General features: G+C 35.8%; 1 protein-coding gene across 6 annotated transcripts in view; it reads right to left on the bottom strand.

Annotated features, from left to right (window-relative positions):
- Positions 1–20,449, bottom strand: part of CDKAL1 (CDK5 regulatory subunit associated protein 1 like 1) — a 538,667-nt gene that overhangs the window by 278,013 nt on the left and 240,205 nt on the right. For all 6 annotated transcript variants that reach the window (XM_010980113.3, XM_010980118.3, XM_010980114.3 and 3 more), the window contains one exon: positions 15,813–15,916. In XM_010980113.3, the coding sequence (XP_010978415.3) occupies positions 15,813–15,916 (104 nt within the window). The remainder of the gene's footprint in view (positions 1–15,812; positions 15,917–20,449) is intronic.

The raw sequence follows: 20,449 nt of genomic DNA, 5'->3' as shown, positions 1-20,449 counted from the left end.
TGTTTCATTACACCTTGGCCATTACTATGTGTGCTGATTACAAGTATCAATCCCTTTCATTTTCATACACCTCTGCAGTTCCATAGCATTCAACTGTGAAAACTCAGCACTCCGCTTACTTCTAACATGAGGCCCATGCTGATAAAACTGCAGAGGGTAAATTATTTGTCACTCTACAGGGTGCCAATTCAGTTTGATAAGGATGACATCATCCCCATTTTACCAATAACAATGGCACTAACAAGAACGTGTAATCAACAAACCTCAGTCCTCCACTACCCCTGGCAGGTGCAACTCTTTTTATGCTAAAAATAAGCCAACATTAGCTTCCAGCTCAAAACTATTTCTTTTATCACAATGCTAAGCAGAAGTTGGCTTCCATAAGGCACTGCAGCTGCTGCCGCCGCCGCTTTTGCAGATGCCTGCATTAATTGTATCAAGGACATACTGAAATAAGTGCTTATTCAGCACAATGGCTATTGGGGAGCAGCTGGAGGCGCAAGACAAACTGTCTTGAAGAGAATATACCAACCCAGTGTGTAAATTACAATGATGAAGTACAAAGAGAGTCTAAGTTTAAGGGTCTAATGTAACTGCAGAACAGCATGAAAATTTAGTGTTATCCATGGAGTTTGAACCAAAGTATTTCCTAGGTAAGGAACAGACCCTTTCAGATTTCACTAAAACCACTTTTAGAATGGGGATGATATTTAGTACCTCTTCAACACAGCAGAAATAGGAAGGTTATCATTAAAAATATCAAATGTTGATACAGCTCCTCATATGTATAAATCATAATAAAATTCCCCTCGTATGTATGCATGCATATGCAGTGTGTATATTTCAAAGAATGAAACAGCAATACAATAATGACATTGCTCATTACACAGAAGCAACATGTGGATCAAAACAAAGGACGAATTTGTGTGGCTTTCTTCCTCGTCCCCTTTCATGCCCCCTTTATACATCAGTTTTATAGTCATTTCTCTTCCATTTTCTAACCCTTACATTAGGAGGCAAAAATGAATTAACAGTGACTCAAGACTACTCCAGGATATAGGTTATTTGGAATGTTCCATCATGCCAGTTTGGGTGGGGATAGGGGAAATGGGTCCATAAAGGTCCTGCTGAAACAAAGGGTATCCCTGGAGAGGAGCGAAATATGAAGTGAGAGAATCAGACTAGGGCCAGATAGTGATGTCCAGTGACGCTCTGTCAGCCTTTCCCACGGTCTCCCCAAGTAACACATCACCTGTCTTGAAGGGACTAAGGACGGCCATACTTCTGCACTGGTTCTGAAACCTTGATTTGAAGACATATAGTGGGCCTAAAAATATGTTAATATACCTGATCTAACTGACTTCTAGTTGAGATCATACCAAACTGCTTTACATCTGCACCATAGACATTGCTCTCATGCAGGGGACATCTCAACCATGAACATGTTTTTTGAACTTTCACAAAATGATCCACACTTCTGGTAAAGAATTACACTTCTACAAATGACAAATGACCTCAAATCAAACTGGCAGGTACAGTTTGCTTTAATTTCATCTAAATACAAAAAAAGGTATTTTATGTGAAGAGACCAGGATGGATTTGAAGAAACGCTGTCAAGCACAGGTAGACACTAGCAACTGTACTTGCCACCGGCCCTGAGAACCAACACCTCACTGCTTCAGTAATAATTTCCGTTTTTATGTAGCATTTCGTAGCACAATTGCCATGATGCTAAAATGTTATTACGGTCATATTCAAACCATTATATCATCTGCAATCCCATAAAACAACAATTAACAGTATGTCTTCATTCAAATGCTGTATAGCTGAATTTTAAAGTTTCTAATCAATTTAGTCACAATAGATACAACTCAAATGATTCCATTCAGTTACCCATAACCTTACAATCTACAAAATAATATCCATATGAATATTGGAGGAGTCAGGAAAGGTGCATTTTTAAAATAATAAGAATAAAATTCTGGTGTATACCACAAAGCAAGTCAGCCATGCCCCGAAGAGTCTTAATAGTTTTTTTTCTGAAACAGTGTTTTTTTTCTTTGAGTGTATTTGATATTTGACAGATATATTAGCTCTCCAGCATCATTTATCATGTTTATTTTTAATAGGGTTCCCTTAGAACAGCTGCCTAAGATGCTAATCTTTTCTTTTTTTCTTGGGCCTTTTGTAAATATTTGAAATAGCTATTCATTAACAGTTGCACATTTATTCAGTCCTGTTGTATGGCTTGTGAACTGGAATTAGCTTTTATTTCATTTTTTCTATCTGCTGGCCAGACTAGAGAAACCCTGCTGTTTGGGTTCAATCTGTCAAGGTTCAAATTATCCTCCAACTGAGAGCTAATCAAGGGCGTCTGACCTGGTTTGCAAATAAACTAGGAACAAAAGTGGGTTTATTTTTTCTTTCTTTGGAGCACTGGTTCTCAAAGAGTAAAGCCAAACAAGAGTGGGTCACAAATGCAATTGCCTAAAATTAAAAACAGACACAACTAGCAACTGAAGATGAACTGGATTTACTTAGCATTTCTGAAGTGCCCAGTTTTCAAGCTATAAATCTATTTTTTAATAGGAATTGGTTTCCAAATACATTTCAAATTAAAATTCACAGTTCATTTAAAGCAATTCTATGGCATGAGCAGAACACAGATTTTAGGCAATCAAACTAGTCTGATGGGTACACTGGAAACTTTAAGTATCTTCATCGATCCAAAGCCTTGAGTTAATAGTTACATATAGTACAGCTAATCTTTCTGCATCATTAACATCACTCCTATATTCATTTTATGCACATTTCTAAAATATGAAATACAGCTTTCTTCTCTTTTAAATATTTTAAATCTCCAAACTGAAAAGAATAGGTATTTTTGCAAATTAAGCACAGTTAGTTATTAAGAAGGTACATTAAAGTAGTTTAATGAACTACTTAATGAATGTACTTAAATGTTACTAACACATATATTAAAACACTTTCTCCTAGTATATTAAGGTTCCTAGAGCCTAAAATTACTGCTTGGGTCTGATTTCTAGGCTTCTGTTGTTTTTACAGGCATCTAATCTTTTGAAACAGGAATGGCCAATGCAACTGAAATCCTGTGAAATGTGTCAGTGCCACCATTCAAGAACATTATGGTTGCAATTCCACTAAGGGCTTCTCTCAAAATGATCCCAACTGATGAAATGACACTAATTATCATAATAAACTAAACTGCACTATAGCAACCAATGCATTTGCAATATCAAGTATTTGCATACAACACTGACCCTGAGAGGCAGCATGTTATAGTGCAAAGTACACTGGCCTATCAGTCAAGAAATCTCTATTTCAATACTCTTCCTCAGACCTGCAAGGTGACCTCTCTGTGCTTCACTGAAAGAGGGACAACAAGCACCAGCAGCTATAATTCACTAAAGGAATGGAAAGGCGAAGTGAAAAGCTAGATGTACAAGTACAAAGAACATTATGCGATACCCACTTCCCAGGAAATTTTATTAATACAAGGGCCACAAAACAGCACAATGGCTGAATTATACTTATGATCATACCTGTGCTGATCACAAAAAATCACGGTCACGAGTAAGAATGAAAATAAAACAAGGAAAAAAATCAGTGATGTGCAAAGGTTCTATTTTACGTTTTTTGGTGACAGAATATAATAAATACTATGCAGCATACATAATAAATTTTTCTTTACTTAGGGATGGCAATCTGGCTTCCTGGAGTCCATGTTTCAGAATAATTAGCAATATGGTAGCTAAATACATGATTAAATGTCAAGAGTTAGCTGATACCCAATTTGAGAAATATCTTCTCTTACCTAAAATACATTGGTCCAAGTTTCCATTTAGTTTTCCTTTTATATAAATTATTCTGAACAAGCCAGCCATTTTTAAGTAGCAATTTATATTTTATTAAGTTCTATATTAGTGAGGAAAAATATATATTTATTTCATAACCTGCTATCAAGCCATAAATTACAAACTGCTTCTACTAAATATTCCAGGATTCACTACAGAAAATGTCAAATATAAACAGCATTTCACTAAAACAAATCCTCCACTTAACAGGTACTTGACAAATGTTTGCTAAATAAATAATAGTAATAACAATTAAGATTAAATCTCACACTAACTTTGGCTAATGTGCTAAAAAAAAAAATCCCTCAACCATTCTCCTGTATTTACTCAAAGTAAGCTATTTTAAATATCATCATTTAAAATCAAGAACTAGTCAACAAAACGCAAAATGTTAGTCAAGAGCAAAAACACTTAGATTTTCAAAATTCATAGGAAGAGGTATATTTTCATGTCATCACAGTATTTATGAATTTACAAAAAGCACTTTCTATTTGAAAATTTAGTTAGAAAATTAGAAATAATATTGCTGGAAACATTCAAATGATGGGCTAATACAGTTAGAGAAATTATTTTTTAAGTCTTTATTCAATTATTCTCCACTTAACATAGTGCCAAGTTTCTCCTACTGCCCCCTTCTTTTTTCACTAAAACTAATTACACAGTGAATTATATCTCTAAGTCAGTAAAACTGTAAATGAAGGCCAGACCATTGCATATAAATTATTTCAAGTCTAAAAAATAAAGCACAAAAGAATATGAAAATGAATATATACATATATGAACAACTGAAACATTATGCTATAGACCAAAAACTGACACATTATAAACTGGCTATACTTCAAAATAAATAAACAATGCACAGAAGTCACCAGAGTGAACAAACACAGATATAAAAACAGAAACAAATTCACTTGTACACAATACATAGCAACCCAATTTTTCAATGAAAACAGGTATTATCTTTTTAATTCCAGTTTTCTTCAACATTTCCTATGTACAGCATTCATTTTGTTTCAAATATTATCTAATTTGGCATTATTCGTTTATATGATCTAGTATGGGTGTACATTAATATTCACAAAAAGAAATAGTCTGAACTGTGCCCAATTCACATTATCCTCCCTAAATTACCTCACATCTGTGAACAATCCATCTTTCTCTCATTACCAATCAAGGACATTGGCTGACTATTCCTTCAAACTCCAAGATCCACAGCCAGATATTAAGAAGGTTTATTCTGAGAACATTCACTACTTTTGGTTAGAAAGGTGAAAGATGAACTTTCCAGTCTGCTGTTATGAGAATCGTAAGGGCATGCATCAGAAGACTTTTTTTCAAAAAAAATAAAGGCTTTTACTGAACATTAATTGTGACATCAAGATAAGTAAGACCCAAGGAGTCATTATTACAGAGATGGTCCAGTGGAGGATATTAATGTTTTAAAAAATCACCTTAATTATACCTGGTAAGCACTATTACAGATGTACGAAGGAAAGATTCTGTGTGACTGAAGAACAAATTCTGAATGGTGAGGGATGAAGACTGAAGGGGAGACTTAAGAGCAGAATATGAAGTGTCATTACTATCATGTCATCCTACCGGCTCTTTCCATCCAGTGTGAGCCAAGGACAAGCAGTGTCAGCATGACCTGCGAGCCTAAGATGCAAATTCTCAGGCCCCACCCAAGACGCACAAGAAACAAATTTGCATGCTAACAAAATCTCCAGGTGATCCGTCTGCCCTTTAAAGTATGAGGACCACATCTACAGGCCAGTGTTCTTCCTTAAAAGCAGCCCACACATGAGCATATGAAAGCATGAGGGTATAGGCACTAATACACACAGAATAGACTTAAAAAGAAAAATAAAATGGCAACAGCATTTTGTCTTTTCTGTTCCCCTTCCTCCTCCTTGCCCTCTTATTAGATCATTAAGAAAAGTAACAAGCAACTTTATTCAGTATTCACAAAGTATCACAGATTTAGCATTACATTATCTTGTTTAATATTCATACTGATTATCTAATGAGTATGCTTTACTCCTATTTTTCAGAAGAGAAAACTGAGCCTGAGAGGAAAAACAGCATTCTTAAGGCCACAGAGCTAACAAACTACGGGAACAGAAGTTAACCCTTTCTGTTCTTGTCCACAGTGCCACGGTACTAAGGCTTATCTGAATCACTGCTCTTATCACTCAGTGATACAATGGCTTACTTACTAAATTGCAGATGATAGGTTACAAAACTAGTGATTCTCAAACTTGTAGGGCTTTTAAATAAACACTCCCAGCCTCACAGAATCAGAATCTTTTGAGGTGGGGCCTAGGAATCTGTATTTTAAAACTCCCCCAAAATAATCTGACAAAAGTCCTGGCTGGGAAAAATAGAGCTGGTCCTCACGCTGCATCTCTTACATGGGAAAAATAAGTCCAGATTTTTACTTTATTTCTTCACATAAATGGTACATTTTGTCTCCACCTCCATTCAGTATTTTGATCAAATGACTCAGTGTATTTAATCAAGTAGGTTCTCAAGACAAGTTTCTAGAAATGATCCTCATGACACCTGTAGTATCTGGGTGGCTTGGAGCGACTCATTAGAAACTGCAAATTCCTGGGCCTGTTGCAGATCTACTGAGTAGGGAATCTGGCCAGATATTTGCATTTTCAACACATACCCTGAGGTCCAGAGGTTATTCTCAGAGACAGTAAAGTTTAACAATCACTTCCACAGACAGTTACTATCTCATCATCATTCATAGTCCCTAGCTAAAATTCAACGCATCTAAAAGATTTTTATGGCGGGTAGGATCATTTACTCACTCTTTCCCTTATTCATTCAATTCATTCTTTCATCAGGTGTTTCTCATTCTTCCCCAATCGTATTTTCACTGGTTAAATCCTTACACCCAGGATCTCTCCCTTCTTCTGTTGACAGTTCCAGAAACGAACTAAAGGGCATGGTTTTTAAAATCAGCAATCTAAATCAAACTTTTCTTTCCTATATTACAAATAACAAGAAATATGTTGGAACTCACCAAGAGAAATAAAACACATAACTGAGAGCAACAAATAAAAAGAAATACAGAAATTTATAACCTCTGCTGAGCAGCCAAGGTCCCACTAACATTTTTTTCACACAGAAAATTGTGCTCACCGTACCTGACATTGTGCAAGTATGTTTACTGCGATTTAATATCCACACAAGCAGGAGAAGAAATTTAATAATTTTTCAGCTGGAATGAATTGACAACCAGTGTTAGAAAACTGCAGATTCTGCAGAATCAATAAAAGCTGCTGGCATCACAAAGTAGTACTTTTGCCCAGAAAACATCTCACAAAGGTCAGGTTTACAAACCACCAGGTAGCAGTATCGCTTTCACATCTTTCCAGGGCTATTAAAATTCCATTAAACAACCTTCCAAAACTAACTTGCAGCCTTTAAAGTCCACCAAAGTGATCCCAGAGACAGATCAGCCTCAGTTCAAACTCCAAAAGTAAACCCTTGGTTAACTTTTGTCCCCCTGTCACCAAAAATTGTTTGCATAATTCTGTTTAGTGAAAGAAAAAATACCAAAGCAAATATTTATTTGTAACTAGAAACATGGACCTACGTGGATATATTCATTTGGTAAAATGACAGATACCCATTAACTATCAAGAAATGATTCCTCAAAGTAAATGATTTCTCTGCTGCAAATCTTGGAAAGCCACCACCACCACCAAATATCTGGTGTCATAAAATCAAGCCTGTGTTATAAGACACAGTGCTCAACTATGCCTGAAAGGCAGCTAAACTAAGCAGTATCTCTTGCCCACTTCAGAAATATAGCTTTTCCAGGCTGTATTTTCATTATAGGTTCCAAGTTGCATATGGCGTTTCATCGAGCGTAATCAATTCAGGATTAGCCACTCATTCGATATTTAGTGAGCACCTACTAAGCCCATATATGCACTGCCACACATGCCTGACCTGACGCCCCCTTGGCTCAGTCCTCCAGCGACCTGACACACAGATGGAAGGGGCAGGGGCACGTGCTGCTGAGGTTGAAAAGTCAGCCTCTGAGCAGATGCTCGGCAAGAGTCTTCATTAAGTGCTTCCGGTTTCCTCCAAGGGCATACACTTCATTATTTGCTTATTTCATCTCAAAAGCAGATGGATTTGCACTCAATCAAAACAGAATACGGGCACCTTAGGACCTTGAGAGAGAGCAAAAAACTCTTCTGCCTACTCAAACCAAATGCCTGGCTGAAAGAATGGGGTTTCTAGTGGGAAATGAGCAGGCTCTTTCTTCCTCTCCATCAGTGGTCTCCACATTTTAGAAAATCACTTTCCTGAATCAGTGAAAAAAATTTTTTAAATGCACCCCCTCAGATAGATGCTTATTCATTATATTCAGGTACTGTACTAGCACATTATATACAATATGAAACATACACCAAAAAAAATTTTTAAAGGAAGAGGCAATACAAAGAAACACCAATTCTAGTATCTTCTCCCTGCACTCTGATGGGTCGTCTCACAAAATGACCTGGGCTGCGCAAACCCCACCAGTACAGCAGGATTCCTTTGTGGTACCCGACGGCTGTGGAAGTGGGGCCAGATCACTCCCGAGCCACACATAGTTGGAGTGCATTGTCTTATCCTCCCAATAAATCCTTTCAGAGTGGTGTGCTTTGGGGGACAGGGCTGCAAGTTTTAACAAAGAATGCCAAAACATACAACTCTAAGAAACACAGTATGTGGATTGGACTGTTAAAGAGATGTTGTTGACCCACTAGCTTTCTCAGGACTCCCTACAAGAACACACACAGGAACATTTTCTTTCAAATCTAATGCCCAGTCAGGTTGCTTTTTTTCCTTACAGACAATAAGCTTTCAAGAAGTTCGGAGTCGAAACTGCATATGTGACCATGCCTACTTTCCCATGTTCCAATTCCACACTAAGTCTGGACTTTTCTCCTCTGTTTTCCCGGGGTCTCATTATTTTACCTATTTTTCATACTTTCTTGCATACTTGCAGGGTTGTTTCATGGAACAAAATAAGAGTTTAAAAAAAAATCACCAATAACAGTGGGAGACTGATGACACTCTAGTTTCCCTAAGGATGGATAGAAAAAGGTATTCCCAGAAGCTCCAAATTTTTTGTACTTTGGATTATATGTACCCCAAACTATGAAAACTCAGAGAATTATGAACAGATGTCATTCCATACAGCAGCCTTGGGACCACATCCTTGTTCCCACAGCAAAGATAAGCTTTTTGTTCGGTTATCAGCAAACCTCACCACTGGCCTCCCTATTTTATAAAAAGAAAATTAAAGGCTGATAATCATAATGTATTGTTATCGCTGCTTTTCTAAAGCATGTGTCTATGAGGAGAAACATGAACTGTTTCTAATAAATATTCAATAAATATTTGTTAATAAATGGCAAAATAACAACTATATAGTTCCAACAGTTACTTCAGTTTAAGAGTCACTGTTTGGTTTCTTTCTTTTATAGACCTCTAGCATCACATAAACCTTAAGATTCAGAATGGCAAGTAGATTTCATCTAGAATATTAAGCATAATCAAACAGCAGTGGCTAATAAGAACTCTGAATTGAGAGGGATTCTGCAGAGAAACCCTGGTTGATTGCTAAAATATGCCCAGAGCTAGAAAGGTGGGTGGGGGGAAGTGGGCAGCACAAGGCTGTCAATTTGCTGACACCACCCTGACACATAACGGATGTTTTCAAAATCCAAAGGTATTTAAGCTTAAAGGCTCACTGATTGTTGCCATCTGAAGACTTCTGCATACTTTAATTTTTACTAGTCCAACTGGCTACTCTGTCCTCCTAAACTAGGAGGAGCTCCTCGAAGACAAGGACCATGCCTTTTCCATCCTTTTAATTCTCACACAGCACAGTAAACACTCAGTAAAATGTCAGTTGACCCTTTTGTGATACCTGGAGATAACTAAAATCATTGAGCCTTTTAACTGAAATAAGCACCACTGGATTTTGAAACCAGCCATTAACTAGCAGGGTGATATCAACACATTAACAGCACTGCACTTAACTGCCTCTCCAACCTTCCTACTCAGCTCCATTCTTTAAAACCAACCAGGGTTTCCTCCTAATGGTCCCTCTCAGTAGAGGTTGAGAGGGTCTGTTCATCTAACAGGTTCAACCAAAAAATTATCTAAAACTAGTGGCTCTCAATTCTAGTCCTCAACTCTGGCTTATATGGTAGGATCACCTCTATTTTAGACAAAACAGGGCCCCCAATCCACAGAAATGATGATACAATTGCCAGCCATGGGACATGGACGTAAGTATGGTTTTGGTTTTTCAAATTTCCAACTGACTAAAATGAACAGTCAGGCTGAGAACACTGATCTGTTCTAGATCAACATTCATTGCTAAAAACTACAGCCTTCTCTTGTGAATTTGTGCTGTGTATTAGCACATTAGAGATAAAAGGAAGCTGGCAAAACAGTCTTATTTAAGTTAGCTTTCCCCAGAGTTGACCACTGAACACTTTCATCCGTAACTCCTGTTCTAAACACGGTTTCACTGGAACGCAGCCACACCATCCACTCATGCACTGTCTGGGGCTGTTTTCACGCTACAAGGACAAAAGTGGACACTTGCAACAGAGATCTTACAGCCCATGAAGCCTAGAATACTCTACCATCTGGCCCTTTAAGAAAATGCCTGCCAGCTCTGGACCAGTGTATAAAGGAACACACCAGAGAAATACTCATCTGCACCAGCCGGTTCAGCCTGCATCCTAAAGGCTCCGAGAAAAGGCCACAGGAGCGAGGGCTCATTAAACTGGGCCTCACCTCTACTTCAATCACAGCAGTTCTGCTTTTACTTTTCCAATTTCATTTGAAGAAAGAGTTCCTTTATTGCTAAGAAAACTCTGCACACTACTGACTTAGAAACTCAAAGGTCTGAAGAGATAAGAGTCAAGTAACTTATACTCTGGTCTGCCATAGAGAGCCTTAACTAACACACTATGAAATCAAAGTGATTAATCTCGGTTTATTTAAATTGAGCATCTGATAAACAGCTATTTAGGCATCCTATCCCTATCAAGTTATATGTATTATGTACATTACATTTATTTCACTCTCTCATTAAAATTCCTTTAAAAGTCACATTTCAATATTATATTTGGGGGTTTTGTAAAAATCAACAGAAGAAAAGGCCATGTGGAGACTATATCTTGAAATTCTGTATCTTACCAGCTAAAGGCATTTCTATTATATTTGTCAATGTCTCTTAGAAAAGGACGTATGAAAATAAACCTTCATATTTACAGCCTCATTATAAACTATATACTTCCTTTTATACACCCATATCAAATTATATAAATCACCCTATTTCCTTATGCTTTGAAAGAGCCACGATTCACCAGTTGGTAAAACTATCTTCCCTCTTTCAAAACACAATACAGCGTTTTATACAGCCTTTATTTTCATGGTCTATTACATGCAATCATTTAATGTAACTTGCCTAAAGTTCTTTTTATAAGTTGACAATGTATAACAAAAATGTACATTAACATTATTAATCCTACAGAAGAAACAGATTTCTGAATTTGAACACAGCACAAATGAAAAGATAAAGGAATAAAAGAGACACAAATAAGTGCCATAGAAATTAATAGGACGCAATTATTGGTCTCTTTTTGATCTTAGATGAAAATCAGTATTTGGTAATCACTGCTACAGATGATAAGTCAAATGCGGCTCGATATAAACCATACAATTCAGCTTATACACCAAAATACCAAATATTGTTCATATCCTTTCCTACCTAAAAGGGCAGGAAGCAATGTTTTCCAGCTATGTTGCATAATTAATCTTATACACAACGGACAGTATCTTTCCAAGTCTTGAAATAAAACAGAATCCATTTCTTAAAATCCCAACATTAATCCTAAAATCACGAAGCATCAAGAAATTTCCTCCTTGCTCTGAATATTTCATCTTAATTTATTTACCTTTCCATCACTGGTTTATGCCAGTTATCTTGGGGGGGGGGGTGGTTCAGATTTATGAGGAAGAAAAAAAAGAACCAACAGAGAAATGAGATCTAGAAAAGCACACAAGAGCTATAAAAACAGCTCATCCATCATCTCTACATTTTGATTCCAGAGACAGCAGTGAAAGGTGTTGTTTCCACACCACTCACCCAGCACACTTAAAAAGGTTTGCTCCATCACTTATACAACTGAAACTGATTGATTAGCTGCTAGAGAAAAATCAATACAAATATCCTAGACAACACTAGCTTGTAAATTCATTCTGGCCCCAACAAAGTCCTGGTCATTGCTTGACATGTTTTTCTAGGTATCTAAAATGTAACCATGTCAAACCCCAGCCCCCAGAGACTACTATGCCAAGGAATTTTTAAAACCTAAAGCTCGGCACAGGTAAGGAGGGGAGGGGGACGCTTCCCAACGGTCTGTTAGGACAACGAGATGATACCCAGAAGTTAACCTGGTAAATCCTACACTCATACGTGGAACTGCCCACAAAAATGATACAACACACTGAGAAGGTAAAAATAGTCAATGAAAATGTCAAGGGGACTAGGTTGAGTGACAGAAAAAGAGAAAAAAAGCCAAGAAACAATGAAATATAAACTAAATACCATTCAAAAGTTAATGAGCTCCCTTTCCCACTTTTGGGCAGCTAAATGTATAATCAGCATGTTAATACTTTAGAAAACCACTTAACATTCAGAATGATTTCATGATTATTTAAGAAACTCTGCTGAATGCTCCCTTGCCTTTGGGTTAGCCCTACTCTCTTCATTCTTTAGACTTCTAAGAAATAAATGTTTATGAATAGAAAACGTTTCATAAATATGCTATTCAGAAAGAAACCGTGATCTTACTGTACAGTCTGTCACATGACCGGTAACCAGGGTTCTAATCTCCATACCACAACTGGTGTAGAGTTTTTAAAAATCATTTTGTATTTGTGACACACAGTCATTTAAAAATTTTTTAAAAAGAAAGGGAGGAAATGCAGTTTTTCAGGACGGGAAATTTTACGTGCACTGACAAGAGTGGCTTTAAACATAGCACAAAAATTTACTGGCATCTTTAGACTTTTCATCTGAGAGTAACTTTTCAAAACCATAACGTTTATTATTGATTATAGGACAACTTAACAATAGTATCATGCAGAATTTAAGGGGTTGTGAAGTAAAAATAATCCTAATATCTGATCTATTAAAGAACTAAATAGGCAAAAGTCACAGAAATAAGAAAATGAGTTATTTCTTCTATGATATTTACCTTCATAATTATTCTTCACAATTTTAAAACTCAACTATAGGAATTCTATAAGACCATTATGATCTCAATGTCTTCTGCAGAAAAAAAAAAGATAACGCTGCTAACTCAAGTCTTTAAAATGCGAACTTACAGACAGCTATTTTCTATAGTGGGAAGAAAACGTAAGGTCATCCTTAGCAGTTCTCAAATTAAGAAAATAAAAGGTAATTGTCATCCTAAGTAGCTTCTATTGATAGAGACATTTTTCATAAAACATATTTTATAATCAAAATTAAATCTGTCATTCGACTCTGGTCATTAATGTCTGTTACAGATGTTCCAATATTCTCACTCAAAATTAGACTTCTTGGATTTATTTTAAATTCCTTCAGTTCAAGTAACATGTCTTCTTCCTCATAATAAGGACCCAGCCAGTTACTTCCTGTAAGTTATCTCAAATTCTAACAACCAGCAACACTAAATATTATAGCAATGAGAAAACCATGGCTTGTTAAGGTCAAGTATCTTGGTCAGATCATGTGGCTGGTATGTAGCAGAGCAGTGTTTCAAATTCAGACTCTTCTAGGCAAAGAGCATCAAATACTCATGACTTAACATTTTCCAAAACACACTGGCTTACCTAGAAAGTTAGGACCTTAGTATTTCAGTAATACTACCACAAATCAATCTAATGAGCTCCCAAGTCCAAAAACTAGCTTTCCATTTCAACTCTAATACACAGATAACAAGACAATAGAAAACTTTACATTGCAGTCCATGATTGGGAATAGCAAAGGAGATTGTCTGTCTGTCTGTCTGTCGCTCTGTCTATCTATCTATTTATCTATCTACTGCTGCTGCTGAAAGTAATACCAAATAAATCTCTTCTAATACTTCCTCTGCTAACCTCTTATATATGCTTTGAATCACCCCCTTTAACCGGCTAACCCACTTGGACATGACAGTATTATCTAACAACTAAACGCAGACCAAAGTAACACACTGTACCTTGGATGCTCAGAGGGCATTTTTAAGATAAATCAGACAGCTAAGGTAGATATCTTAGGAATAATTCTGTAATCAGTTCATAGCAACTATATTTATTCCTTTCTTCTTAAATCACGCACAATACACAATATACAAATGTAAATACTAAGTCATGAAGCAATCACATCAAGTAGTTAAACACAGGTTACAGGTGAGGATAGATCTGAGGGAACCAAGAGAATATTTTTACTTCCTACACAGTAATTTAAGAGTTTCATATTTTTCAAAAAAAATTTCAGAGTAAAATGAGTACAATTTTAAACAACTGCACTTAGAAATACATAATGTTGAAAAAGTGTCTTAAAGAAACTAATTTGTATGTCTTCCAATTTGCAGTTTGGTGGCTAGATTATGTAGGTTTAGTATCTCCATTATCCAACAAATATTTGGAAAAAAACACACAGCAATTCAGCATGCCAGCAAAGGCATCACTTTTCAAATAAAGTAAGGTTCTGTGCAAATTCATGCCTTTTCTGAAAAATCCTTAAAGTAGTGATGTTGTAGAAAAGACAACCAGATAGACTTTTCCTCAGATTAGACAATTACCTGGCTCTGAAACAGAACAATTACAAGATTCAATGAGTTTCCATTTATTTGTCTTTCAATACAAGTTGAATGTGAACAGAGGAGGGGACTGTGTTAAGAATATTAAAGTAGAAAGTAATTGTTGAGATGTGTTAAATTAATCAAGGGCATTTTTCTCTGTTATAAAGAACACTTCAAATTCATGTTGATAAAAGCTTTAGACTAAATGTGTGTGGAACTCCTAATTTCTGAGATTTAGAGTGTGAAGTACTGAAAGAAACACTCCAAGTTACTTGCTAAAAGGAAAAGTACTTTGCCAATAATTATTAACACACAAGATTATGAAACAATAGGTTATCTCATGTTGGTTATGAAAACACACCAATGTTATATACACATATTATAAACAAAGACAAAAGAGGAAGTTTATGATTATGTGTCAACACAACTATGACTCATATTAAAGATTAAGTCTCACTATACACTAAGAGATACCTAGATAATCACATTTTCCAGCAGAAGTAGCTGGCAACCCACACAAAGAACTATTCCCATGAGGACTCAACCAGCACCACTCTTTCCTGGTCCAACAGTCCTGTGGATGAGGGGGTTATCTCTACTGGGTCATAGCAAAAACCACCTTCTCTTCCCTAGACTCCCAGAAACCCCTAGTAGCTCTATTTTCTAAATGGTCCAAAAACTATCAAAGAAAGGTATAGAAATCTTGGGAAGTATTTCACTCAGTCCACAAACGTCTTCACACACACCAGAAGGTCATGGATTTCTGGGTGTTTTTATTTATTTATTTATTTAGGTCTTTTTTCCATGAAGTGTAAAGATAGGTGATAAAGTTCAAAATATGTCACTTACCTTAAAGTCACAAGAAAATGGAGCAGTGCTGAAAGAAGTTATGTGAATACTATAACCTGATTGATTGAATCTGGTAACAACCATTAGATAAGCTGGAATAAATATATGTAAACTCTTCAGAAAGCTAAGGAAGCATGAGAAAGTGAAAGTGAAGTGTTTCTTAGAAGTTACAGTTTATTAAGGAGACTAAATCACACAGAATCCTAGGAACTCTTACCTTGAAAAGACTGCTTGGCTCTATCAACTAGTTCATCAGTTAGATAACTGGCCAAATTTCCTCTGGCGTGTTTAGTTTTGCAGTAGGTACAAGCATTGAGACACCTGTTCAAATGATCGAAATATATAAAGTTATATTTTTAAAGACAGTGCACACTTAACATGGGGAAAAAATATCCAAAACATACCCCTAAAATGCTGTTTTGGTATCATTTGCCAGTTTATATAAGAGATATTTTTTAAATGATTATCTACGAAACTTCATACTTAATTTATTTCCACCAAGCACAGAAAGTTGCAATTTGCAATTCGTTTAAGTTTCAACTATTCAAGAAAGATTGTACAAATCACATAATATTATTGTTAAATGTACACATTAATATGGAACAAAGATAATAAATGCACAATAATTATTAAAGGTCCACACTTTTTAAAACCACTGACATTTCTTTGGCTATCATAAAACTAAAATTCTATTATTACTTATACATACTGTATTATTCAGAAATGAAAAGCTTTTCATTCAACTTTTAACTAATGATACAAGAATAAATAGGCAATATAGAAAACACATCCTTAGAAATCTTCAGATAATATTTTTCACTCTTTAAAATCAGAAAAAAAAATTAAAATATATTCAATGAATGCTCGTTGGGGTTATATTAGTCAAAGTAAAGAAGCAGAATGATAATATTAGTTTAAAAAAAACTAAAAAGTAGAATTATTTCCCAACAGACTTTAGATATGATAAAGAATCATCTTTTAAAAACTAAAATGTTGGTTCTACTTTTATAATTTTAAAATACAGTTTCAATAAACTTTCTTATTTAAAAAAAATTATACACAATAAAATATTCCTATGCCAAAAACATAAGGCTCAGTAACATCGAACAAAACAAAGAGTAACTTCACATGAGTGATTCAATTGCTATAATAGTAAGGTTTTAAAAGACAATCATTATACAAATGCTTTCAAATTTCAAACTGAGGAAAATCAAACTTTTAATAATTGTAACTGGCTAGTGTGTAATTTTGTTAATATATAACTTTAAAATGCATATAAATCATTGTACTCAGGAGGCAACTATGCAGTGTTTAATTTCTAATTATTTTTGCATGGAACTCTTAAGTAAAATAACACATACATTTTGATTTTTAACTGTTTAACTAAATACAACCTTAAACAGCTAACATCCCTTTCTTCCTAAACCATTTACATAAAAACACACACAAACACACACATGTACAAACTGTGCCGTCTCTCTTATGAACAGAAGTTCTAGTCTCCCAGTTGTTGTATGCCTTCTCTTTTCAATCCTCATCCATTCCAGAACAATGGGGAAAAGAAAACTGGGTTTTTTTGGCTGCTTCTTGAGAGAGTAACTTACTTTTCTTTAGCCCTGACTGAGCACCAAAACACTGAGATGTTTTGCATACATTACCTCATTTAACTCTTCTAGAGTTGGGTATTACTATCTCCATCTTACAAAGAATCTGCTTCCAAAAAGTCATTACAGTTGATTTCACAGAAATAAAAAGGAGCATAAGATACTACCATGAACAACTACACAACAACAAATTGGACAACCTAGCAGAAATAAATTCCTTAAAACACACAACCTACCAAGACTAAATCATGATCTCATTTACAATAGCATAAAAAAACAACAAAATACCAAGGACTAAATTCAACCAAGAAAGTGAAAGATCTGTATACTGAAAAGTTTAAGATACCGATGAAAGAAATTAAAAAACAAAACAAAACACACAAATAAGTGGAAAGGCATCCTGTGTTCATGGACTGAATACTTAATATTGTTAAAATGTTGATACTACCCAGAGCTATCTAAGATTCAATGCAATCTTATCAAGATTCTAATGACATTTTTTACAGAAATAGGAAAAAAAATCCTAAAATTCATTTAGAAACTAAAAAGACACCAAACAGCCAAAGCAATCCTGAGAAAGAACAAAGTTGGAGGCTTCACAATTCCCCACTTCAAACCATATTACAAAACTATAGTAATCAAAACAGTATGGTGCTGGTGTAAAAACAGGCAAATAGATCAATGTAAGAGAATTGAGAGCCCTCAGTAATCCCTTGTATACTCAGTCAACTAATATCTGACAAAGGAACCAAGAATACTCAATGGAGAAAAGATAGTCTACTCAATAAATGGTGCTGGGATAACTGGATATTCACATGCAAAAGAATGAAAATAGATCGCTAACTTACATCACTGACAAAAATTAATTCAAAATGAATTAAAGACTTAAATTTGAGATCAGAAACCATAAAACTCCTAGAAGAAAACACAGGGGAAAAGCTCCTTGACATTGTTCTTGGCAATTATTTTTTGGATGTGACACTTTTAAAGCACAAATAACAGACGTAAAAATAAACAAGCTGGACTATATCAAACTAAAAAGCTTCTGCACAGTAAAAGAAAGAATCAACAAAATGAAAAGGTAAGCAACAGAATGGGAGAAAATATTTACAAACCACATGTCTGATTCATAATAAGTGATTCATAGTATTTGATTAGTATTCCATAATAAGGGATTCATAACATCTGACAACAGGTCAATATGCAAAATATATAAAGACCCCATACAGCTCAATAGCAAATAATAAAAACCCAATGTTAAGATGGCTAATGAATATGAATAGACATTTTTCCAAAGAAAATATTCAAATGCACAAGAAAAGATACTCAACATCACTAATCATCAAGAAAATGCACATCAAAACCAAAATGAGATCACCTCACACCTGTTAGGAAGGCTATTATCAAAAAGACAAGAGTCAAAAAGAGCTGGCAAGGATGTAGATAAAAAGGAACCCTTGTAAGCACTATTGGTGGGAATGGAAACATACAGCCACCATGAAAAAAAAGTATACAGGTTCCTCAAAAATTAAAAACATAACTATCATATGATCCAGCAATTCCATTTCTGGGTATATATACAAAGGAGATGAAATCATTGTCTCAAAGAGGTGGCTGCAACCTCATTTTCATTGCAGCATTATTTTCAATAGCAACACATGGAAATAACCTAAGTATTCTTCAACAAATGAATGGATGAAGAAAATGTGATACATTTATACAATGTGATATTCAGCCATTAAAAAGGACAACCCTTTCACTTGAGACAACATAGATGAATCTTGAGGGCATTATGCTAACTGAAATAAGTTAGCCAGAGAAAGAAAACTACCATGTGATCTCACTCATTTGTGGAATCTAAAAACAAACAAACAAAAATTGAGAAAAAAAAAACAAACTTCATACAAACAAGTAACAGATTGGTGGTTGCCAGAGGGGGAATCTGGGGCAAGGGGGTGGAAGAAAAGGGTGAAGGAAGTCTAAAGGTACAAACAACTCATTATAAAATAAATGAATTCTGGAGATGTAATGTACAGCAAGGCAACTATAGTTATCAGCGCAGTTTTGAGATCTGAAAGACGCTAAGAAAACAGAACTGAAAAGTTCTCCTCACAAGAAAATAATCTGATTATGTACAATGAGGGATATTAACTAAACTTACTGTGCTAAACATTTTCACAGTATATACATACATCAAATAATTATGCAAATAACTATGTTGTACATCTTAAACTTATACAAAGTTCTGTATCAATGATATCTCAGTAAAACTGTGTGTGTTTGGGGGTTGGGAGGAATCAGGTAAGTAACTTGTTTAAGACATGTAACAGCTGAAATTCAAATCTAGGTCTGCCAAATCTCAAATTCCCTGCTATTTCCACACCAAGTTGCCTCCCCAGAATTAATGTGTATCAGATATCCTAGCTACAGACAAGTGCAGATGAGATGCAGTAACAAGAGAGGCGATCACCCAACATGAGCTCTAGAGTGATGCAGCACATCTATTCAAAGACATGGCCAGAAGGCACCATCCTGTGGATGGAAACATTATAAAATGTGTTTCTCTCTTTCATTCTTTGGAAATCTAAGGCTAGGCTTCTTGGCCAGCCACCGGCCCAAATGAGTTACTTCACCCTTGTTTTCAAGTTCTGTTTCTCATCCAACTGCTGCTCTGTGGCAGAATGTGTCCCCTTGTTTGTCTTGGCGTGTTTTTAACATCCTACTGCTCGGAGTCTCCAAGCTGACAGCTCTCTGTGCCCTCCTGCTCAGCGGCTCCAGGATCCACTGGACACAGCGGGCCCCCACCTGATTCATTCACCTGCGATTCCCCCCATGACTGCCATGCACTCCAGTGAAATCACCACCCTTCCCAGGAAGCTGCTCTCTATCCCAATACCACTCAGGTCTCCTGACCCGTTTCTCTTATTCCTCCTGTCCCAACAGAGCTCCACAAATAAAAGCTACTACTGTTTCTAACTTGGGCTATTTCTTAGAAGTAACTTTCTTAGGGGACACCAGCCTACAGAAGGGGAAGGAAAGCAGACTGGAAACGTGTACTTCAAATATTTGTAACATAAATGAATTCACACACAGAAAATACATAGAACACTGCCTGCATCTACCAAGTGACTGGTAAGTATTGGCCAACGGTGGTTTAACGTGACTGTTCTAAACAATTCTGTGAGGAAGTAATCCTGCACTGTCATCGTCCAGGTGTACCTAACTTTATGGAACAGATGTGTTGCTGATA

This window comes from Camelus dromedarius, chromosome 19 (assembly GCF_036321535.1).
Source record: "Camelus dromedarius isolate mCamDro1 chromosome 19, mCamDro1.pat, whole genome shotgun sequence".
Taxonomy (NCBI): Eukaryota; Metazoa; Chordata; class Mammalia; order Artiodactyla; family Camelidae; genus Camelus; species Camelus dromedarius.
Note: the sequence above shows the minus strand (reverse complement) of the source record. Positions and strands in the feature narration are given on the sequence as shown.